At 31.7% G+C, this 25,725-nt stretch overlaps 1 protein-coding gene across 5 annotated transcripts in view; it reads right to left on the bottom strand.

The window, feature by feature from the left end:
* Nucleotides 1-25,725, bottom strand: part of LOC114330181 (CUGBP Elav-like family member 1) — a 1,522,900-nt gene that overhangs the window by 61,291 nt on the left and 1,435,884 nt on the right. For 3 of the 5 annotated variants that reach the window (XM_050642756.1, XM_050642757.1, XM_050642758.1), the window contains one exon: nt 14,652-18,965. In XM_050642756.1, coding sequence (XP_050498713.1) covers nt 18,694-18,965 — 272 coding nt within the window. In that variant the 3' untranslated portion in view covers nt 14,652-18,693. Of the gene's footprint in view, nt 1-14,651; nt 18,966-25,725 lie in introns of those variants that run through there. The other 2 variants (XR_007696141.1, XR_007696140.1) reach the window with 1 other exon arrangement.

Raw genomic sequence — 25,725 nt, 5'->3', positions numbered from 1 at the left:
TCTGCTACACGTCATCGTGCAAGAAAGAGTATAGAGAAGAAAAGGCTTAGGAAGAAAGAAGAAATCTTGGCTGAGGAATATCAGAGATTGGACAATCAGACATTGGCTAACCAACGTTGATTCGTTCAACGTTGAACAGATATTTCACGTTGCAGGAAAGGATTTAAAGAAGTGATGGACAACCTTCGTTCCGAAATCTGGAAAGAGTATAAAAAATAAACTAGAAATAATACTAGGTAAGAGAGACATAATAATTAAAAATTGAATAGATTGCACTGAAAATTTTAAATCCCTAGGATTCACACTCTCAAATAACGGAACATATCAAAGAGGAAATACTCAGTAGACGAAATGCACTAAAAGATTTAAATACCTAAGATTCCCACTTTCAAGAAACTTAACCATCGATTGTAATTAATCGAGCTAGGAGAATGGCAGAGAGATTTGCATACATACGTGGAAACAACCAAGTGGATCTTCTTCATGTAGTGCCTATCGACGATAGATTGGCGATATATCATCCGGAACCATCGATTATAATTAATCGAGATAAGAGGTTGGCAGAGATATTTCCATACATACGTGGAAACAACCAAGTGGACCTTCTTCATGTAGTGCCTATCCGTTTCGGATGTTGGCAAATATCATGCCAATCTGCACTTTGCACACTGCTGCTCTGAAAAGATTTCTGGTTGTTTTGTTAAACCACGTACGTAGATTTCTCAGCCAGGAATTCCTTTGCCTTCCTGGTCCCCGTTTTTCTTCTACTTTTCCCTGCAAGATTAGTTGCAGCAGATCATATATCTCGCTGTTCCGCATGATATTATCGAAGTATTCGATTGTTGCTGTTTTTATTGTGGTAAACAGCCCTTTCTCGTTTTGAATTCTTAACAAAAAATCCTGATTCGACGATAAAGCCACATTTCGAAAGCCTCAATTTTCTTACAGGTGGCGTCTGTGAGAGTCTACGATTCAACTCCGTACAACTCCGTATAGAAAAGATATAACATCGTAGTAACCTGTTGTTGTTGTTTATTTGGGTTTATATGACTGCGGACACTAAATCAATTCGCCAATTTTACTATTTTTTAGTTTATTAGTCATTTTTTCGTATCTTATCCTAAAACTAATACTAATATTAATCTCTAATAAACAATTCTACTAATAAATAATTATTTTTGTATTTTTTTTAATAATTTTTTATATTATATTTTTTTTATTTATTTTTTTATAAATGATGTTCTCAGAGTTCCACAGCAAAAACTGCAACATTCTTCTTTAGCCCTCTACTTAATTCGAAAGCTTTTTACTATGGACTGTCCAAGTTCGTCATTCATTTTTTTTATATATTTTTTTATTATATATTTTTTTCTATTATTTTTTTTTATATTTTTTTATATATTTTTTTTGTATTTTCTTTCTTTTTTTTTATTTTTTTTCCTTTTATTTTTATTTTTTTTCTTTTTTTTATTTATGTTTTTTTTTCTTTTCTTTTTAACCTGATTTTTATAGGTATTGATAAATCATAACATTTGAATAGCTTATAGACCAGGGCGGATCTGTGAAAAAACGTCTATTTTTGGATGTGCGAGGTGGCATTCGGATATTTGCAGATAAAGTTAGGTGACAACTTCAACAATAATAATTGACTTATGCTCCTTCTCAAATATGCCAGGAACATTAATAAAAAAATTTAAACATTCAAAAATTTCGAAAAACTTCGATTTTTCTCTACTTTCTTTGCTAATAACTTTAAAATGATTCATTTTGGAACAAAGTTGTGGGGAAATAAAATAAATATAATTGAATTTTGTATGATAAATGACTAGTTAAAAATGTCTTAAATTATTAACCTTTCTGCAAAATAGCAATAAATACAAAATAAGGAAGCAAAATAAGCTTGTTGTTATTCAATGTTTTTCAACCACTTTGGTTGCACTTAGAACTTTCGTAATTCGCATGGAAAATTCTTACAACATACTTTAATCGTTCACCAAATTTCATTAAATTCGACCTGATAGATTTTGCAGAATAATTTTGCAATCTAAATTCTTTTAAAAAAGTTCAAATTCTTTAAAAACTTTCTGAAAAAAAAAATAGACCATTTAGAAGTTGACTAATTTTTTTACATATAGAAAGAGGTTCTCTACCTATCTAATACACTTTACAGAATTACAATCGGATTATTTAAGCGGCCTCAACACTGTTTTAAAGTTATAAACAATTTTTTGGCTTATAAACAAATACAGTGAGGACGTTTGAGTTGGCATAAATTCATTTTCTCGAGGATAGGCGTCTATGCAGATAAATCCCGAAACAGGTCGATTTTTATTTTTAAATTCTAATTTTTTGGTATATATATCATACTAGTGACGTCATCCGTCTGGGCGTATTGACGTAATCGATGATTTTTTTTAAATGGGAATAGGTGCCGTGTGATAGCTCAGTCGAAAGGCTATTCAATTTTGTATACACTAATATAAACATTAACATAATTATTTATATAACAGTTACGTTATAATATAACACAACTTTTTTGAATTAAAAAAAATTTTGAATTAAATTAATTCCAATATTTAGATTACGTCATTACACCCAGATGGATGACGTCACTAGTATATTTATGCCAAAAAATTATAATTTAAAAATAAAAATCGATCAGTTTCGGGATTTATCTCCAGAGTCGCCCATTCTCAAGAAAATGAATTTATTCCAACTCAAACGTCCTCACTGTATTTGTTTATAAGCCAAAACATTATTTGTTTATAAATTTAAAACAGTGCTGAGGTCGCTTAAATAATCCGAATTTAATTCTGTAAAGATAGGTAGAGAACCTCTTTATACGCAAAAAAATTAAACTTCTAAATTGTCTTCTTTTTGTTCAGAAAGTTTTTAAAAAATTTGATATTTTTTAAAAATATTTAGATTTGCAAAATTATTATGCAAAATCTATTAGGTCGATTTTAAAATCTTGCAAATAAATATTTTATGAAGATGAATAATTCCATTTATCTATATTTTTACCAATAGAAATATATTATTATTATTATATTATGTGTTAATAGTACCCAATTCAGTAAATAGCCAACTACTCGTAGACACACGAAAATATTGGCGAGTTTATGTGACTCAGTTGCACTTTATTATATTCTGTTACCAGTCTCATTTACGGTTACAATGAATGGTTATCTCGCTGTCGCCCGGGCGGCTCGGGACCGGCTAGTGTCTGAAATTTTGAAGGAGCGACGGGCGTAAGCGCGCTGTGTATCAGTAGGGCTGCTACCAGATTTAAATTTGGTTACAGTACCTATAAAAAGTGTGTGTGCAGTTCACCATTACCTACATGTAAGATGTATACCCAGGAATCGAAAGTTCTCTTAACCAAGCTTTTAAATAATGAGTTTGTTAAAAAAAATAGATAGGTACATTAAAGATTTTTTTTTATATCCTTAGCTCACTTATAATAGATACCGTATGTTTTTTGGCCAAACAAGAATTAGCGTTTCGTGGTCATTTTGAGGGCGACGGCTCTGACATTCGAGGGAATTACAGGGAATTGTTAACATTAATTGCCAAAAAAGATCAAAAATTTTGCCATCTAGAAACATCAACTGTTTTTTCGAGAGTTTTTCAACTGATATACAAAATGATATTGAAGCTATATATACATTTAGTCATATCTTCATTTTTTTTAAATAAGATTTTTTGCATCTGGATTTGGTAACACTTTAGAAAAAGTCACGCGTCGCCACTGGAATTTTCTAAGCGAATTATGAAGGTTCTAAGTGCAACCAAAGTGGTTGAAAAACATGGAATAAAAACAGTCTCTTTTGCCCCCTTATTTTGTATTTATTGCTATTTTGCAGAAAGGTTAATAATTTAAGACATTTTAAACCAGGCGTATATTACACAAAATTCAATTATTATCCTTTATTTTTTTCGCTACGACTTTGTTACAAAATGAATCGTTTTAAAGTTATAAGCAATGAAAGTAGAAAAAAATCGATATTTTTCGAAATTTTTAAATATTTGAATTTTTTTGTTAATGTTCAGGGTATATTTGAGAAGGAGCATAAGTCAATTATAATTATTGAAGTGGTCACCTAACTTTAGCTGCAAAAATCCGAATGCCACCTCTCACATCCACTTCAAAACAGATCCGCCCTGGTCTATTAGCCATTTTTTGAAATGCAGACCTTGATTTCTTTATTCTATATTATTTGATTTCTAGAAAGCGGTTCCAACTGTGGATCCTACAACCAAGTGAATAGCCTACCAATAATAAAGAGATTGGATTTGAGATCTAGTTACAAAGGAAATCCTTCGAAGTTTATGTAATACAAGACAGACAACTGACACATACGAGCTTATACAACAAAATATGACAAAAAGTAGACCAGGAAATGGCCTATAAATAGGTTATAAAATTCGCATAGGAAAAGATAACCAAACCGTTGAGCTTCTCCGTCGTATAAGACTGACTTGGGTAGCCTTCGGCAAGCTGAACCATATTTTCAAATCGTCTGACAGACCGATATGCCTTTAATCAGTGTGTTTTGCCAGTGTTGATTTACGGGACGGAAACGTTGAGCATGACAAGGAGAACCGTGCAAAAGATCCAAATGTCTCAAAGGACGATAGAGCGTGCTATGTTGGGCGTTTCACTACGAAACAAGATCCCAAATCGCCAGCAACGACAAAGATCAGAAGTGGCTGATACAGTAGAGAGAATAGCAACACTGAAATGGTACTGGGCAGGTCACGTGGCTCGAATAACAGATAACAGATGGACAAAGCAGATACTGGAATGAAGACCAAGAGATGATGCCTACCGAAGGAGAGGTCGTCCACCAGCACTAAAACGTTGTCATAGGATTCGATCGAAATAGATGAAAAAATGTGAGGGGGATCTATGTCCAGTAGTGGACAAACGAAGACTGAATAATGATGATGAAAAAAAGTAATACCGGTAAAAGAAGAACAGCTCCTTTCCAATTATTTTCAAAAATGTACAACAATATTAGATTTAAAAACGTCGATATTTTTCCGTTTACACACTGTAACAGTTAGTTAAATACTAGAACAATAATCAATTATCAATTGAATTTACTACAATAATGCTTTCAAAATAAAAGCCCTTTAACACAGTAATAAAGTCATTTGTAAGAAACTAGTTTGCATGCTTGGCTCTCATTCAAAAACCTGTCGAAAGATTCTATTAGTTTTCATCTGTCTTCGCTCATTATGTTTGTCTTGCCCATTTTTAAAAATTACCGTTCTTTAGACATAAGCGTCTCTACTCAAATGTATTTATGGGGAATGCGAATATCTATGTATGTTCTCAAAGAATAAATAGAAATTATTCAGAAAAGTGATTAACAAAATAAATACTTTAACTTAAAAAAATGGTTTAGCAGAAAAACAAGAATGGTTTAGAATAGTTAGAAATATTAGAACAATCCATTGACTATAATAAGCATTACTGTGTTTCGTAGACTGACAGAAAGCCTTTGATAGAATTCCACAAAATTTAATTAGATCAATCAAATACGTTTTTAGAGGAAACACAGTTACAGTGCTAATAAAGGATGAATTTACAAAACCCATTAGAGAATACAGTAGTATCAGACAATCCCATTACTGTTTAATATCATTTGGATGAAGTAATAATGAAAATGCGCAAATATAAAACGGCGAATACAGACGTGAAAATTCTATATCATATAAACTGATTCTGTCCTGGTAGCGGAAAATGAAGACAATCTTGAAACGCTGTTGGATCGTTTATATACAAAAGGGAAAATTTTGAATAAGACAATAGCAACTGAAAGAAAAAAATGTATAACCACTTTTAAATATCCGATACAATCACTTTGAGACAGATTAAAGAAACACTTGGCCTATTAACATGAAGGAAGAAAAATGAAATTATCAATATGGAAAACAATATGTAAAAAGGTACATAATGGGAAACAAGAAAAAAAATAGTATGTTATGCGGACGACGCAATCATTACCTCAGATGATGAGGATAATTTACAATGACTTCTTTACCAGTTCGAGTAAACAGGAAACAAATTCAACATAAAATATCTATAAAGAAGACAAAGGCCATCAAAATATCTAGAGAACCTAAAATATGCATATGGTGTATTCTACGAATATACGACTGTTTTGGATTATCGCAACAACGAATATTTTAGTGTGCAGCATAAGAAGTACGAAAGTATTTTGCTCTAATAATTACTATAATAAACAACAATATAATTTGCAATTTACTTTCGTTCTTCATATTTTGCACAATAAAATATTCGTTGTCACGATAATCCAAGAGGGTCGTATATTCGTGGAATGGGGTATACTCGCATTCTACAACAAGAGCCTAGAACAATTTATTGGAATTCAAATACCTGGGCGTAAATACAAAGCGGGCATGACAGCCTGACAGAAATGTAAAAGACGAAGATAGGGCCCAAACAATAAAGGCGTCACCAATATTAGGATATCTTAAAAGACATATTCTGGAGACAAATAAATGAACATCAACAGTAAAGTAAGAATCGATGAGACATGCCTAAAACCGACCATGACCTACGCAACAGAGACTATAGCGAAAAACATGAACATAATGTTAAGAACCACTAAATTGTAAATATTATGATCAAAAGCAGGATATACTCTCTATGATCTTCAAAGCAATGAAGAAGTCAGGGAGATCTGTGACATCCAAAGCCTGAACAACCAACTACGAAAGGGTACAAAAGTTGGTCTTCGTCGTCTGACTACTACTTCTGAACCATTGCAGAACATACAGGACGTAGTCTCAAGGTAACAAGGAGACACAGATAGAAGGTAAAGACAGATGTAAAGAAGAAAACTATTAAACTTAAACAAGTTTGTTAGCCACATTATACCAGTATCACAAAAGATGAGATCTGAATATATGATATATTAGGCCTGGATCCCGCGTATGAAAAAAAAGTTATTTAATAGCAAGCTGAAAATTTGTTAATAGCTTAAGGGAGTCTAGTCAGACAAACTTTGATATATGGGAACACTGGAACAGGGAAGTTTTAATTGTGGAACAGATTAAAAATTTGGAACGGTCAGACCACGAAAACGGCACATGTATTTTGCCCGAAAGAACAGACTTAAACTCTCCGAACAGAGATTAAACTCTCATGCAAAAATCAGACTGCAATTTATCACCAAATGGGCGTTTTAATGAGAGGAACATGTAGAATATGTCAAATGACAAGAATTATGACAGGTGATAAATAGCCGTCTGATTTTTGCATGAGAGTTTAATCTCTGTTCGGAGAGTTTAAGTCTATTCTGTCGGACAAAATAAATGTGCCGTTTTCGTGGTCTGACCGTTCCAAATTTTTAACCTGTTCCACAATTAAAACTGCCCCTGTTCCAGTGTTCCCATATATCAAAGTTTATCCGACTAGACACCCTTAAGCTATTAACAAATCTTCAGCTTGCTATTAATCAACTTTTTTTTCATACGCGGGATCCAGACCTATATAGAGTGTATCTAAAGTCATTTTATTGTAATTATCCCTTAAAACTGAAATATGGTAAATAAAGAAAATTGGTGGAACAACACAGAAGCTGCTCAGACTATGAGATAACTTTCAATTTTGGACACATTAGGGAGCGATGGCACATGAGAGAAATAGTAATTGCGGATATCATAAGATAATAACCAGTACAACTTTAGGTCGGTAAGAAGAAAAAAGGTTTAAGAGTGGTTTCTAAATACAAACTTCTCTATCTTTCTTTCATTCGACTTGGACACTAATTTATAATCAATATAATTTGACTTGGAAAATATACATACTCAATATGGTCTACTCATAACCAATGACAAACACATATGATCTCAGGCAAGTTTAGGAATGTATCTACCAAGGCCAAATTCCGAAACTTGTCAAAGAGAACCAAAGTGTGGAAATTACTATAAGAACAGGACAACCATGGGCAGGATTTGGAAAACTTAGTTGGATACTTAGCACAGCAAGTAAGAAGCAAGATATATCATAATAGGAGCTTGGTATCATGACATATGGATGTCAAACCTGGACCAAGGAAAATATGAATAAACTAGCAACAACAGAAAGAGCAATGTTAGGGATACGACTGTCAGATAAAAAGAGGAACGACTGGGTAAGATCAAAAACAAAAGTCGAGTACACAACAACAAAAATTGCCAACATTAAATGTAGCTTCGTAGGCCACACTGATAGACAAAAAGACCAACGTTGGAATGACACAACACAACCTTCGAGACCTTACGAAGGTAAACGACCAAGGTGAAGATCAGAGATGAGATGGGTTAATGATTTTAAAAGACTAGCAGGAACAAATTGGAAGTATATGTTGCTCAGGATAGAGGTCGACGGAAGGAGCTGGGAGAGACATGTCCAAACATGTACGATAGAAGGCTCAGAAGAAGAAGACGATAACCAAGAGGGGTCTATTTTTACATTGATTAAAATGGGATCAATAATACGAAAAAGTAAAAATAAATGGAAATACTACTAAATGAAGTGAGAAGCAGAGAAAAGGACATATTACAGAAAATAGAAGAAGGTATATACACTCGCAAGATACGTTAGTTATAGCAAGATATTAGCAGTTTGAATAAAAGGAAAACTAATTCTAATGGGGAAGTAGATCGCCTCATAAGTTCAAAGACAATTCATGATCTTTTTACAAATAGGCGTATCGCACTTAATAAAATTTATGAACGCTTCTAAACAAATTTAAAAATAGAACCTCCAGTGGTACGCCTATGTATATTGCATCGGTAGCGGTAGTTCATACACTTTTGAAGAATCTATTTTCGGTTACCATATGATTCATCGGGTTAATTCAAGAACAATACTGTCATAAATTACGAAAAAATTGTCGTGTCAATCTCGACTTGACAGAAAAAATTGGATTACATAAAACGACGCGCACAGCGTAGGATTTTTGTTTTAAAATTAGTGGGACAAGGATGTGTGAAAAAATACAAAACGAAAACGAAAATTCGTTAACTGTGAAACTCGGATAATAGGCAATAAAATTAATTATAGGGATATTTTTAGTTGGTGACCATGATGTTAGTAAGTATATAAAATAGTTAATGAAATGCCTGATTGTATAAAAAAATAATTAAAATAAAATTAACCAAGAAAGGCCATACCACTTTACATGGTACTTACTTACTCTCTCAATAAAATACTCTCGTACAAGTTATATTGTTATACGAATATGAAATTATAGAGAATCAAATAATACTGGTAAATGTTATTAAGAACATAGGCGCAAAATTTCGGACCAATTCTTTTTAAATGCATTCAATTTTTTCGAATCCTTAGAAAAATAAATATTTTTGAAAAATGTAAACGCAGAATGAAAGATTAAATTATTAACGAGGGCCGAAAGTCCCTTAGAATAAACAAAAATTTCTTTTAAATGAGACACTTGAAATTAAAAATCTTTTTTTTCACCCTTAGGTATAACTTATTAAAATAAACATAGAAGTATTTATGGCCTTTCGGCCCTACGTAATAATCCGCCGGTCCGGAAGAAGAATGACGTAACGGCAAATTTTGTCAATTCGTGTTTACTGCGTAATTAACTTCTAGAATACTGTGTATAGATTAATATAGTAGTTCCATTTTATCTGTGCCCATGCATCATAATTCATTTTCAAACAAATTAAATCAAAGCATAACGTGAAACGTACGTCGATGTGTATAGTATACAGTGATGAGCGTGCTAATAACCGGCATGATAGCGCAAACGACGGAAAACATAATTAAATTGTGAGATAAAAAGAAATAAAACTAGTAGATGTGTTAAAATTAGCGATAGTAACATATACATTGACAAAATATTGATTGTTTTCCACCTGTAGACGTATCAGAGGAGTATGTCAACTAAAAATGTCACTGTGACAGTGGCATTTCTCAAACTCGTCCGATACGTCCAAAGGTGGTAAACAATCAATATAATGTCAATTTTTAAGTTACTATCGCTAAATTTAACACCTCTACTAAGTTCATCCCTTTTTATCTCACAACTTAATATGTTTTCCATCTTTTGCGTTATTTTGCCGGTTATTAGTGCGCTCATCACTGTATACTATACACATCGACGTACGTTTCACTTCATGTTTTGATTAATTTGTTTGAAAATGAATCATGATGCATGGGCAAAGTAAAGTAATACTCGAAATTATTATTTTAGAATATTATAGAAATGTAACCATATTACCCATAATGAATACCAACGCGACTACGACTCCCGCTAGACCACCTGGACGGAAGACAAAGCTACGAACGCAACGAACCCATTAGCATTAGATAGATTACATTAGCATTAGCATACGCAACGAACTCATTAGCATTAGATAGATTACATTTTATAAGTTATTAGCTAAAACATTAATAGGAAACTAGGAAAAAATACGATTTTTTCTGAAAAACTAGGATTATTCTCAAGTTAGAGTTCAACTTGTTAAAGTCAACTTTTGTATTGAATAATTTGTAATTATTGTATGGTTAGAAAATAAAGTCTTTTTAAAGAGTAACAAGCGACATATTCGAAGAACTCTTGAAATATTGCACTACAAATTTATTTGAGCTTCTAAAAAATTACTCTAAAGATCCATACACGACTGTTAGAGATTGCACTTGCTGGATCCAGCGCTTTTTTTTACATGCTGGATCCAGTAAACTGGGCTGCATCCAGCAGCGCGGATCCGCAAACGTGTCTTCACGTGTCTTCATGTCTTCATTAGACTCTTTACTCAAAGCCGTGAGTCTGCAACTTGCCATTCTATCGCGCTAGGAGTAGCTCAGTATGCTGGAAAGTTTCTACAGCCTAAAAGTTTGCAGCTATAAAGCGTTAATAGACATTGATCAATTAATGAGTTGATCGCCACTCTCTAACCTAAAACTGACTGTCATTGCAGAAGTTAGTCCACTTTGGTAACGGCCGACACAACCATGACATTTGCCTTAGACAAACTAAATAGCCAGGACTCTAGCCTTAATGCAAATCTATCGGAAGCACTACGCAACATAATCGCGAAACAGAATCTCTCTGAAATTACAGTAAACAATCCTGGTTATTTCCCCATGTCGAAAAAGATGCGACAAGATTTCCCCAATGCGACAAGAGATGACGAATTTGTTAAGTCGTATAACTAAACAAGTGATTGTGGAACCACTGCAAGAGGACCTAATGGAAGTAGAAGACGGGCCAGCTAATCCGGAGCCCATGAATTTTACTTTGGAACAAGAACTTGGGATTGAATTGAAAAGGAAAAAAGAAAACTTTTATAACCAAAAAAAAACTGGTTCTCAAAAAGATTACGAAAAGATTTTGGAAAAGGAAATGGCTGTTTATGAAACCGAAAGAGTGGAAGGCGATCATTTGTCAATGCTCTATGCCTATTTGATGACCCTAAAACCGACCAGCACAGAGGCCAGAGGGGCTTTCTCCGCAACCGATATGTGCAGTTCTGTGCGAAGTAGGTTAGGTCTACGTTTTTTAAGGTCTCACTTCGAAGAAACTAAATAATTCATGACTAAAAATGAAAAAAATTTAAAAATTTAAAAGATCAAGTTTTCGATACTAATAGCATTATTAATAACATTTAGAAAATATTAAAATATTACTAAAAGGTTTTTAAATCGAAAACTTATTGGTCTATTTCCTTGGTAACACTAACAAGGCTTCTAAAATTTGCAAGCCAAATGGATGCTGAAGCGAAGAAGACAAGAGGGAATTCAAAAAACTTACAATTCACGACCCCGTCTGTTCAGCTGGTAAATTCCAACAGAAAATGGACCTAGTTACTCGAAGGAGTAAAGACCAATATAAAAATAAAATAAAAATTTTATTTTTAATTCAGTTGCAATGCGAAGGCAAAACAATCTTACTTTTCAATTAGAATACGGAGCGCAGTCCAGTCCCTTGAATCGCGATTTTCGGCTCTTATTGGAGCCTCATCGGAAAGAACGTAGGCTTGTTCTCCATATCCCAATTGATCCGCACTGAGAGGTTTTCCCACCCATTGCAACTGAAATGAAAATATTAGGTGACTAGCGTCATCTGGCAATTAAAAGATGAAATTTTCGATCCTAATAGCATTATTAATAATATTTAGAAAATATTAAAATATTACTAAAAGATTTTTAAATCGAAAACTTACTAATTAATTAGGTCCATTTTCTGTTGGAATTTACCAGCTGAACAGACGGGGTCGTGAATTGTAAGTTTTTTTAATTCCCTCTTGTCTTCTTCGCTTCAGCATCCATTTGGCTTGCAAATTTTAGAAGCCTTGGAAGTGTTACCAAGGAAATGGACCAATAAGTTTTCGATTTAAAAATATTTTAGTAATATTTTAATATTTTCTAAATATTATTAATAATGCTATTAGGATCGAAAACTTCATCTTTTAATTGCCAGATGACGCTAGTCACCTAATATTTTCACTTCAGTTGCAATGGGTGGGAAAACCTCTCAGTGCGGATCAATTGGTATATGGAGAACAAGCCTACGTTCTTTCCGATGAGGCTCCAATAAGAGCCGAAAATCGCAATTCAAGGGACTGGACTGCGCTCCGTATTCTAATTGAAAAGTAAGATTGTTTTGCCTTCGCATTGCAACTGAATTAAAAATAAAATTTTTATTTTATTTTTAAAAATTTAGACTACAGACAAAAAAAAACATTAAAATCGTGTTTTTATTGTGATTCCACATTTTGCTGGATCCAGCTGAATTTAGGCCAATCTTGCAAAAATCCAGCTGAATTGAAAATGCTGCTCATAACGACAGTAAAGTACCACAAGAATGAGAACTTATATCCTCTGATAATTCGCAAAAAAGACGACGGAAAAAAATTTAAGAGCTGTATAGAAACAGATAAATAGTTATAAGCTCATAATAGCAATAATATTATATTATAAAATATATTATTGAAAAAGAATGATAAGAACAAGAAGCAGAATAAGAATTAGCAGATTTTAGACTTGCAGATTACCAATAAGCCGCTTTTCTCTCCCACTCAAGTTTGGGAACAACATTGTGCGGAACCAATACAAACACCTGCAACATGGAGGTCTAGGCTTTGAAACTAAAACTGAAGTTGATGATGATATGCAACTAGCAATATATTTAAATATGGTGAATACAATTTTTCGAAAGACAGAAAGCCAACTTATCGCATACAAAAGTGGAAAAAATCACTATCTAATAAAATGATTTATGTCAAAAAAGAAGGTAGAAGTGAATATAAGGACTAAAAGAAAGTCCAACAACATAAGTTACTTATGCTTGACATCTAAGTCAAAACTTAAAGGACCAAAAATATAAAATTGAATTGTAAAATTAACAGATAAGAAATATGGCCTATTCAGGGACAAAATAATAGAAAAGAAGAACTGAAAAATAAAAGAAAGTCCTAATACAACCTGGAGAAGTATGGTTCCTATTATTAGGGACACTAATATTGAAATACTTGGAAAAACTTCAGAAGAGAAGTTATATTAAAGAGATCTTATTATTGTCAAATTAAGTTCAAGAAAAAATAAAGAAGAAGATAAAACTAGATATAAAAAAATATGGGAGCTTAATAAGAACGGAAAATTTCCATGAGTATATCAGGAGTTTAAGATATATGTATAAGGAAATGCGGACACCTATCCTCCCCAAACTTAAGTAAGTGTGGCCAAGACTGTTGAATTTCATTGAAAAGTTGGACTGCAACAGGGCTAAGTTCTTACATATTTATTCTCAGAGCAAATGGAAATGTACGCAGTAAAGCTCATAAAGCTGGATAAAGTGGAAAGAAAGAAGCGAGTGGTATGTTTTGTAACAGGAAAATTCCTGAAAGAAACCTGAAAGAAAAATTCTATAAAACCGTTTTAAGACCAACCGATGTACGGAACTAAAGGTTGGGCAATTAAAAAGAAAGAAGAACGATTCATGAATGGGACGGAAACAAGAATGCTTAGACGGATGAGTGGAGTGACAAAAAAGGATAATATTATGAACCAGTATACTACGGGTTACACCAATTATGTTAAAGTTAAGAAATACAGAATAAATAACTCTGGGGTATGTTCAACGTCGAAACTCTAACCATACAATACGAAGAATTGTTGATTTATAAGTTCCTGGAAGACGTAAGAACCAAGACATTAGAGGAAGACAAAAAAGACCTAGGAGAGACGATTACGTAGGAAATGTCAGTAAAGGGGTATTGGTATGAAAAATGATCATATTATATTGTTTTATTTTTAGGAATTCTGTATCTTTGTAATTTCTCAGCAAAAGAAACTATGTGCATTTATACCATTAGTATATTTTTCTGTCTAATATCTGTTTATTGTTATATTATTATCCTCCAGTAAAATAGTAAAGCGTATTGTATTGTAAGTTAATTTTTTGTGAATGTTATACTTCCTTGTAAATACTATATTATACAGGAACATTTCGACACAACATCCGTATGGTTATATTACCCGTATTTGATTTGTCAATATGTATTTAAGAGCGCTATATTGTTTAATTTACTGTTGAGTTATGTTCGTTCTCTGCCATTTACATAAAGTCTCTGCAGGAATATTAACACAAACAGCGATAAATATTTTTGGTCTGTACTTTGGTTTAATCATTAACAATAAAAAATAAAGGTACAATTCAAAAAATCATGCTCCAGATGTTTCACTTGTGTATATAAATAAAAATGGATATTACTAATAATAAAAATATAGGAAACTGCTGCTCATCCAAAGCAACCGAACATGTCGATTGTTGGGCGAGTAGCTGTCACCTTAAAACTAGGTAGACTTCAAAATAAAACGTAACTATGCACTCAACATTTTTACATATATGGCCTAATTTTTTAAATTTATAACTAAACAACAGAGGATGTGCTTTACGCGCCGTACGCCACGAACAACACAAAAATAAAAATCAAAAGAACTGTCGAACCAACACGACATAAAAGACCCCATAAAGGAAAAAACAAGAAAATAAAGGAAACAGTAGTACTTTTAGATTAGACGAAGTTTTAAAAATGATTTACCGTGTAACTGATAATGCATATTTGATTGAATGTAATTAATTTAATTAATTATTAATTTCTTTATATAGCTGCCCTATTAAATGTACCAGTCTTTTAAACCTACGACAAAATTTTGTAGCGCGCTAAAATTATTTTTGAATGTTACCACTAAAGTTGCCAATCAAAGTACGATGTATTGTTATCTATATACAGAGTGTAAGAAAAAGACATGGCATAAATTATATCACATATTCTGGGATCAAAAAGAGTTCGATTGAACTTAACTTACCTTATAGTCCTGTCGCCAGGGCGGCTACAACGGCCTCCTTTATTCAGATGTACTTACCCAAGTTTTTTTATGTGTTTTGACCCGTAGAACACGAATTTTTTGGGTAACAGTTGATCCGGATGTCGATAAGATTATTATAAACAAAGAACTTGAGGAATTACCTAACAGCGATTTCTCGCAAAACAAAACATTTTTTTTGTATTTTTTGGGTCATTCTAAGCAAAAAATGTTCCTACAAGTTTTTTCGTAGGATGCATATTTTTCGAAATAACGTGGTTGAACTTTAAAAAAATCGAAAAATTGCAATTCTTTAACACGAATAACTTTTGATTAAAAAAGACAATAGCAATTCTGCTTACCGTATTTGAAAGTTCAAGTCAAATTATATCGGTTTTAATTATTTGCATTGCTAAAAATTTATTTTTTTATGGTTAAACAAAACTATAAACACATAGTGTTCCCTTGGACAATACATGCGTTTTATTGCATGCTACGTAGAAATTGCCTCACTTGCACTTGTACCTACTCTACCTACTAGTTCGATTTTAAATGGGAGATCATTGAAAATATCACTCAAACACCATGTGTTTATAGCTTTGTTTAACAATAAAAAATAAATTTTTAGTAATGGAAATAATTAAAACCGATATAATTTGACTTGAACTTTCAAATGTGGCAAGCAGAATTGATATTTCCTTTTTTAATCAAAAGTTATTCGGGTTCAAAAATTGCAATTTTTCGATATTTTTAAAGTTCAAAAACGTTTATCTCGAAAACTGTGCATCCTACGAAAAAACTTGTAAGAAAATTTTTTGCTTATAATGACCCAAAAAATACAAAAAAAAAGTTTTGTTTTGTGAGAAATTTCTGTTATGTAATTCCTCAAGATCTTTGTTTATAATAATCTTATCGACATGCGGATCAACTGTTAACCAAAAACTTCGTGTTCTACGGGTCAAAATACATAAAACAACTTGGGTAAGTCCATCTGAATAAAGGAGGCCGTTGTACCCACCCTGGCGACAGGACTATTAGTACAAACGTGCACATAAAAAAGTTACAGCCCTTTGAGGTTACAAAATTGAAATTGATTTTTTCCAATATATGGAAAATTATTAGAGATTTTTTTATTAAAAATGGACATGCGGCATTTTTATGGTAGGAACATCTTTGAAAAAAAAAAACCGTAAAATTTGTGCACCTCATAAAAATTTTAAGGGAGTTTCGTTCTCTTAAACCCCCCAAATATTTGTGTACGTTCCAATTAAATTACTATTGTGGTACCACTAGTTAAACACAATGTTTTTAAAACTTTTTTGCCTATTAGTACTTTTTGGATAAGCCACTTTTTATCGAGATATTGTGAATATTTTTAAAATCCACCACATATTTGGTTAAGTATGATTATAGAATATTATTTTCATAATATATTACCAGGTCTCTATAATCTTACTTAACTTAATATGTGGTGGTATCTCGATAAGGTATCAAAAAAGTTTTAAAACATTGTGTTTAACTAGTGGTACCACAATAATAATTTAATTAGAACCTACACAAATATTTGGGGAGATTTAAAGGAACAAAAATTGTTAAGGGGTGGAAAAATTTTACTGTCTTTTTTTACTGTAACTTTTTTACGTGCACATTTATACTAAGGTAAGTTAGGTCCAATCCAATTGAACTATTTTTGGTTCTAGAATGGGATTTAATTTATGACCTGCCTTTTTGTTACTCTCTGTATTTATAAATTAGTTGCAGATATTTGAAATTGTCTTATCTACAATGCATAAATAAAAACGGAGAAAAATAGTGAATTGGAGAAAATTCCTTATAATTAACTTTCGACATATTCAGTTTTGGCTTTGGTTATCTGCTATTTCCAAGACACACTACATATAAAGTATGTTTTAGGTATTATCAACTATGTAGTTTAACAGTGTTGATTTTTCCAATTACTGACCAAATGTCACAAAATCCTAATCGTTTACATGACTAGAAGTGCACATAATGCAGGGTGTTTCTTCAGTTAGGTTAAAATTAAAATTATCACCAATTGACCTCTTTAAAAATTCAAATTTCAAGAAACATACTGAAGCAGAAATAAGAATGTACTCTCGGCTGTCTTTCCCAGTAAAGGAGTTTGATCTGTCCAAAACGTATATTATGTAATTTAAGTTATTGTGTTAACCTGACAACTCGGAAGTAATATTTTTTTATCAGTCATGATTAAGAAAAACTCAAGATTATAGACACCCAACAAGACACTCAGCGAATTTTGGCAATTAAGAATATAATATTTTTCTAAAATAGGACTAGGTATTCTTCTATCTAACTTAAAATTAATTGCTGCTGTAGAGTTCTGCTATCATTTATATAAAATAATATCCTACTGGCCTTAATCCAACAGAACTTAGACTTAGACAACATTTCGCTGCTTTCGTTAAAGCGATATAATAATTTTTAGGTGGTGAAAATATCTGCATGTAGATCAGCCAATTACCGTAATTTAATCTTTAAAAAATAATCAAGAATAAACATACTATCACATACAAGTTTTTCCCAAAAATGGATTTTAAATTTTCTTTTTTTATAGTTTTAATTTTAGAAAGTATAAAATAGAATGTGTAACTTACGGATTAAAATCAATTTCAGGTTTAAAACAAACTTTGTGATATTATTTTTATTGTTAGTAATATTTATAGTTGAATAATAAAACATGTTACTATTTTATCTATTTTATCTTATGAACCTTAGAAGGTTATATAATTTAATTAACGATTTTAACGTTATTAAAACTAAACCTTTCGATTCGATCTTTAATTCAATCATATCACAAGACGCTTTACGATTTAGCTGCTTGAACTAAAAGTGTTCAAAAACTATCTTCAAACTATACAGATTATTATTTGGGCCGTTTGCATACTTCCCTATACAAGAAGGTGGTATCAGTTACACGGTAAGATTAATATTTTATTTCCTAAATTTTTGGTCAAAAACTTCGCCTTTTCTAAACAGAGTCGAACATCCTCGTCATATACATCATTTTGAATTTACAAAGTGGCCTAACGACCGCAGTTAACTAGTAAAAATATCTCACAGTTCATAAAAATAGCAGCTAGATCCTGAGATTGCACTGCACTGGCACTGTGCTGGATTTTGGACCAATCGGACGAGGCCGGCAGCAGCATCACACGCTTCTTGACCTGAAGTAAAATAAAGGAAAATCGGTGTGGCTCGTTTGCGCAGGAGAAAAATAGATATTGTTGATCACAGAGGCCTGCTATGTACCTGGGCAGACCTGCGTCTAATTGGCTCTCTCGCTTCTTTGGCTAGTAAGGTTTGGAGGCATCTTTGGCCCTTTTTAGTTGTACTTTCAGCCTTTTGGTGCCTATCTGAAAGCCGTTCATAGCTGATATGGCTTGTTGAGCTGAATGCGCGTTATCAAATGAAACAAAACCAAAACATTTGGACAGATTTGTCTGTTTATCTATGAACACCTTGGCGGATATGACTGGACCGAAGGGGAGAAATGTTGACGCAAGATCCGTATCGGTGAATTCTTGCGGGAGGTGGTATATGAACAGATTACAACCATCTGGACCTGAAAAGAAAAAAAATAAATTAGATAATTTGTAATGACTATTCGTGGTATTGAATTAAGAAAAAATAAATTCTATTATTTAGTGATGTCAATGTAGTCTTTAAATCTAACAAGGTAGATCTTTTCATAATTTATATAGAAATGTATATAAACAACATCAAACAATTCTACTCCAAAAGTATGTAGGTGCTAAATTTTTTATTAAACAAATTAACTGCAAAATTATTTGTTTTTTAAATGCCTATGAAAATATAAATTTTAGAAAAAAAACTCGATAGTTGAAAAATTCAGAAAATTACACAAATTCATATACATATAACGACTTTTTAAAACTAATTCTACAGGTTTTATAATTTTTATTTATAAGACGCGAGTCACCCCTCTCACAGGAATTGGCGCAATGTACGGCAGCGCTAGGCCGCTCGCGCGGTTTACTAAATGTAACATAAATAAATCGGTCAAATTAATGAATCGGTCAAAATAAATTTTACAAATTGTAAATGAACGAAGAACAAAAAGCATTAAATTTATTTCAATAACATTAAAGTTATTTCATAGTTATATTACAAAGAAAAAAGTATGTGCATAGGTACAGTGCGGGAAGAAAGTGGGACTCACATAATTTTTTAAAATTTTTTAAAAATGTGTTAAGAATACAATTTTACCTATAAAAATCTAAAACTTACACAAATTAATTTTCAAACATCGTACTCGACGATGTTTTATTCAGAAAAATCACATGATACGAAGCACAGTGGGTCAAGAGACAAATAAGTTGGCATTAAATCATTGTCGATATATTATGGCCAATTTTTTTTTAAATATTACAAGTTGTGTGTACATAGGTATACAAAAACGATGTTTTTTCAAATGTTTTCTTCTTTTTCTTGATGTGCCTATCCGTGACGTTGTTGTCGATCATCATGGCAATCGTTATTTTGAAAATACGACAGAAAATATTGTATATATACAGCTTGTTTCATTAATAACTGTCCATATAGTAACTGGAGAAACCTTAGCACAAATTACGAAGATTTAACCTAAAACACTTAAATAAAATGTGGTTCCTTACTGAGTTACAGGGTGTTTCATCTAAAAATTTAAAAATTATTTTTGCTCAGCATTTTAAAACTATTCGACGTATCCTTTTCATACTTGGCAGGAAGTGCGACTACTAGACACCCTACTAAATTATGATAAACAAACGTTTATGGCTATTACCAGAGGCGTACTACGGGGGAAAGTGAATGGTTGACCCTTTCCAAATTCTACGGCACTGGCGGAATTGCTATTTTAATTCAATTATTGGATTCTCCAATACTTTCTATAAAAATAATATACTCCTCATTCGTAACGATAAAGTCATTAGTTTTCGAGATCTTTGAACTTAAAAATGAAACGACACAGTTATTTTGATTATTGTATTGTGTCGCTTCATTTTTAATTTCAAATATCTCGAAGACTAATCATTTTATCGTCTCGAATGAAGAGTATATTATTCACATAAAAAGTACTGGAAAATAAAAAAATTACACTAAAATAGCAATTTCGTCAGTGGCGTAGAATTTGGGAAGGGTCAACCAGCCACTATCCCCTGTCGTACGCCTCTGGTAGTAGCTAGAAACGTTTATTTATCTTAATTTAGTAGGGTGTACTGTACAGTACCTACACTTTCTGCCAAGTATGATAAGGATACGCCAAATAGTTTTAAAGTACTGGTACAAATAATTTTTAAATTTTAATCATATCAATCATATCATAAATTAATCAAAATAACTGTGCCGTCTCATATTTAACTTCAAATGTCTGGAAAAGGAATGACTTTATCGTTACCAATGAAGAGTATATTATTTACGTAGAAAGTATTGGAGAATCAAAAAACGGCACTAAAATAGTAATTCCTCAAGTGGCGTAGAATTTGAGAAGGGTCAACCATTCACTATCCCCTGTCGTACGCCTCTGGTAGTAGCTAGAAACGTCTGTTTATTATAATTTAGTAGGGTGTATAGTAGTCGCACTTTCTGCCAAGCATGAAAAGGATACGTTGAATAGTTTTAAAATGCTGAGCAAAAATACTTTTTAAATTTTTAGATAAAACACCCTGTAACTCAGTAAGGGACCACATTTTATTTAAGTGTTTTAGGTTAAATCTTTGTATTTTGTGCTAAGGTTTCTCCAGATACTATATGGACAATTATTAATGAAACACCCTGTATAATATTTTTATTTATGCCAAATTTTTAGCTCTCCTGTCCCACTGTGCGACGCGACGTCTCAAAAATTGTAGTTTTTGAAAACTTTAAAAAATTCATAGTTTTACAGAGTTACTACCACTTTTAAGAAGATATAACTCAAATTTAAAGGGCTATATTACAAATTTATAGGTTTAAGATGTAATCTTTAAACTGTAATAACTTATAACTTTTAAAATAAAATAAACAACTTCTTTTTGAGAAAATTAAGAAAAATTAAAAATTTAATGGGAAAATCGTAAAATATCAATTAAAAAAATGTTTATAAAAAGTCATAAAATACATTTAACAAGAAACTTAAAAAGTAATAAATGTTAAAAATAACTTCAATTTTTTTTGAGCTCTTATAGGTACAGTATGTCCGCGTAACTTGGAACCATATGGAAAACTTTTTATTATAAATTTTGTGAAAAAAAGTTATTATTTATAAAAGGTTCTGAAGGGTCTAAAACCTAATATACAATCATCAAATATCAAATTTTATCCATTTTATACGAGGTATGTCAAGAAAATATGAATTGCTCAGAAGAGTACAGTACCCTTACATATCACAATAATTCAATTAGAAAGATGTAATTGCTTATTGAAACATCGTTTTTATTTCTGGACAACTTTTCATACTAACAATAATTTTCAGTAGTGTGAAAAATAAAAGTACTTAACTCTTGAGCAAAATCATTTATTTTGTTCCATATCTCGTACAAAATTAACAAAACTTGATATTTAATAGTTGCATCTTAGGTTTTAGAATTTAGAATTTAGACCATGCAGAGCTTTGATAAAGCATAACTTTTTTTCGCAAAATTAACAATACAAAATTGACAATTAACAAAGCAAAATTAACAATACAATTTTTAGTAACTGAAAATTATGTGTATAAGAAATTAAAAAAAAACATGTTTTTTTCAATTTAGAAGAATGTAATTATTATTGGATATTAAAACATAGTTTTGAATTTAAAACAACTTATCATATTAAGAATTTTCGATATTGTGAAATATAGGCTTACCTACATTCTCTAGCTAGAGCGAAATTCATATATTTTTTGTACATACCTCGTAAAAAAATGATAAAAATTGATATCTGATGGTTGCATCTTGAGTTTGAGACCATGCAGACTATTTTCTAAAGAATAACTTTTTTTCGTAAAAGTGATAATAAAAAAGTTTCCCATGTTTTTGCAAGTTCCACAGACACCGTATGAACCCATTTTCTAAAAATCGCTATTTTTTGTTAATTTGTCAAAAAACATGGTGTAAAGGGATTTAAATAAGCATCCAGAAAATAACAGTTTAAATTGATATATTATTTGCTAATGAATTAAAGAAGTCTTATTTTCTGGATGCTTATTTAAATCCCTTTACAATCGTACTTACTCGTGTATTTAAATCAAAATAATATTAGCCAAAATAATTTTTTTATGCAGAATATGTTGTATTTATTTGACTTAGATATTTATATTTAAAGATGAAGAAAAAGAGAAATAATTATAGTATTACGCCAGTCAATGGAAGCAAGAATAGATATTACCTCCGAATTCTATCCTACTGCATGGATTTTAATGAAATTTTGGGCCTAGCCTCTACTTATCTCCTAATTCAAAGTCTGCCCTATGCCGATGTGGGCTTTTATCTTGGGGGTGGTTCACACTCCTTCTCAAAGGTGAAAAATTTTTTGGTTAAAATTATCACGGAATTCGCTAGAGAACCGAATTCTAAGCAAAAACCGTTCCATAATTTTTTTTTGAAAACTCAATACTTGTTGAGTTATTCGTGGTTGAAAATTGGCCATTTTCATTGAAACATAATACCGTTCGAAAGTTTTTTGCGAATACCTTAAAAATTATGCATCTAACTAAAAAAATTATATTCAACGTTTTTGTAAGTTATAAAAAAACAAAGAGACACTTGCCTCCATAACTCTTCTAGTTGTAATACAAAAAGAGATTGTAGGTGAAAATAGTTTGTTTTTTGGTACATTCTCAAATTGGTGTATTCAATTTGAAATAACAGAAAAACGGTCGATTTTACGTGTATAATGCTACCAATACCTTTTGTAGTGCTTGAAAAGACCTTTAAAAGAAGCTATATTAAAGGTCCATTACATTAAAACTAAGCGAGATATGCTGCAAACAAAATTGATAACTAATGTGTTTTAAGAAAAAATGAGAAGTAATTTTAACCCCCATCCACCAAAATGTAAATGCATCGTTTTCCTTCTACAATACCTTTTACTATAGTGTTGTTTCTATGTTCAGAAAGTTGGACGGGTTTAAAATGAATGGTTTAAAAAAAAAAGAACAAATTATAGAGAGCATTTTTAAATGCTCTTAAAAATCTTTTTTTCTTCATGTTACTTGAAAATGATAAGAGATACAGTAATGACAAATAAAATGAAAATTTTTATCTGGAAAAACCTTTTTTTTGTGTGGTATATTTTTTTCGTATCTCTTATCATTTTCGAGTTACATGGAGAAAAAGGAAGATTTTTAAGAAAATTTAAAAATGAGCTCTATAATTTGATCATTTTTTTTAAACTATTCATTTTAAACCAGTCCAACTTTTTGAACATATAAATACCACTATAATAAAAAGTATTGTAGAAGGAAAACGATTTATTTAAATTGTGGTGGATGAGGGGTTAAATATACTTCTCATTTCTTCTTAAAATGCATTAGTCATCAAATGTTTTGCAGAATATCTCGCTTAGTTTGAATGCAATCGACATTTTGTATTGCTCATTTTAAAGGTCTTCTCAAGCACTATAAAAGTTGTAAGTATCATTTTACACCTAAAATCGACCGTCTCTCTGTTATTTCAAGTTGAATACACCGATTTGAGCTAGCAGCAAAAAAACAAACTCTTTTTACCTAACATATCCCTCTTTCTATTTTAACTAGAAGATTTATGAAGGAACGAATCTCTTTGTTTTTTATAACCTACAGAAATATTTTATATAGTTTTTTTTGTTAGATTCATAGTTCTTAAGGTATTCACAAAAATCCGTCCGAAAAGGTGTTTTTTTTCAATGAAAATGGCCAATTTTCAACCACGAATAACTAAAAAAGTCGGAGTTTTCAAAAAATAATTATAGAACGGTTTTTGCTTAAAATTAGGTTCTGTAGTATCTTCCGTGGCTATTTTAACCAAAACATTTTTCACTCCCGAGAAGGGGTGGGAACCATCCCCAAAATAAAAGCGCACATCGGCATAGGGTAAACTTTGTTTCATGAGCTATTCCCTACTTACTGTGAAAATATCGAGTAAATCGATGTAGTAGGATGGATTTCGGAGCCAAATATCTTCATTGACTGCCCTATATAGCATAAAGCCTACGTGAACTTGTGAGTCGTCTAATTAGTCATGTTAGTCTATGCTGATGACATAGCTCTATGTTGAACTATATGTTTCGGACCACACACTTTTTAAAGTTAATATTCTGGTTTCTTTAATACAGTTAGTTAACATGTTCATTAGCGTTTTTCATACCCAATAATCATTTTGTCTCAAACATCTAAAATACCTACACAATAGTGTTAGGCATAATAAGAATAGAATATATTTCAGGAATGTTTATTCATTAAGAAAGACAATCTCTGGATCAACTGATTGCATTAACACATTCACCGGATATATCAAAGAGCGGTTTTTCCTTTTTTAACAAAACACCAGAAAAGCTCTTTAGTATGTCACCTGCGTAGGATGGTCGAAACTTTTATGCTAAATTAATGTCGTCTTTGGAAGTCGCGTCTATTCCTTGAAAAAAAAAGAGAGAAAAGGGCACTTTTATTGAAGCCGCAGCTGAGTCGAACGGACCGCTGAATAGGGCAGTAAAATTGGAAGGTCGGATTAAAGCAGACCGTACCTGACAGTGTCAGCTTTTTTATTTTTTATTTTCTTTTTATGATCCAGACGTACATGATGTTTTTCTTTTCAAAGAAGAAGAAAAAATTGGGTCGAGTTTGGTTTAAATGTATTCAAAAGGAAAGACCAGAAATTTGTATTAGAAATATTTAAAATATCGAGAATCTATTTGCGGAACCGGGTGCTTGTAAAGGTATTTAACGAATATGAATGGAACTTTTTTATAAAATTTAATCGTTTGTAATGAAATAATATACACGAGAAATTTGATGTGACAAATTTCTCTTTTAAAACATATAACTGCTTTGTTAAACACTGGATTATAAAATACCAGAAATGTATGTTTGATATCTTCAGTTCTTTCTTCATTAACAAATATTAGTGATACGTATGCGACCTACCTCGAGGATGCGATCTATAATTCAGGAAATAGGACAAAACCTCGCAATTTTTACACAATGGATAGATTTTCTTGAAAATTTGAGAATAAATAGTGGAGAGTCCTGGGATCAAAATCTATATGATGCCGAAAGGCGCTTTTACCATGGGGGTTGTTGCCACCCCATCTCGGGGGTGGAAATTTTTTATTACATTTTAATCACAAAAGTTGGTAAAAACGTTCATTCTAAACAAAAAACGTTCTAT

The sequence above is a fragment of the Diabrotica virgifera genome, chromosome 2, assembly GCF_917563875.1.
Source record: "Diabrotica virgifera virgifera chromosome 2, PGI_DIABVI_V3a".
NCBI lineage: Eukaryota > Metazoa > Arthropoda > Insecta > Coleoptera > Chrysomelidae > Diabrotica > Diabrotica virgifera.
Note: the sequence above shows the minus strand (reverse complement) of the source record. Positions and strands in the feature narration are given on the sequence as shown.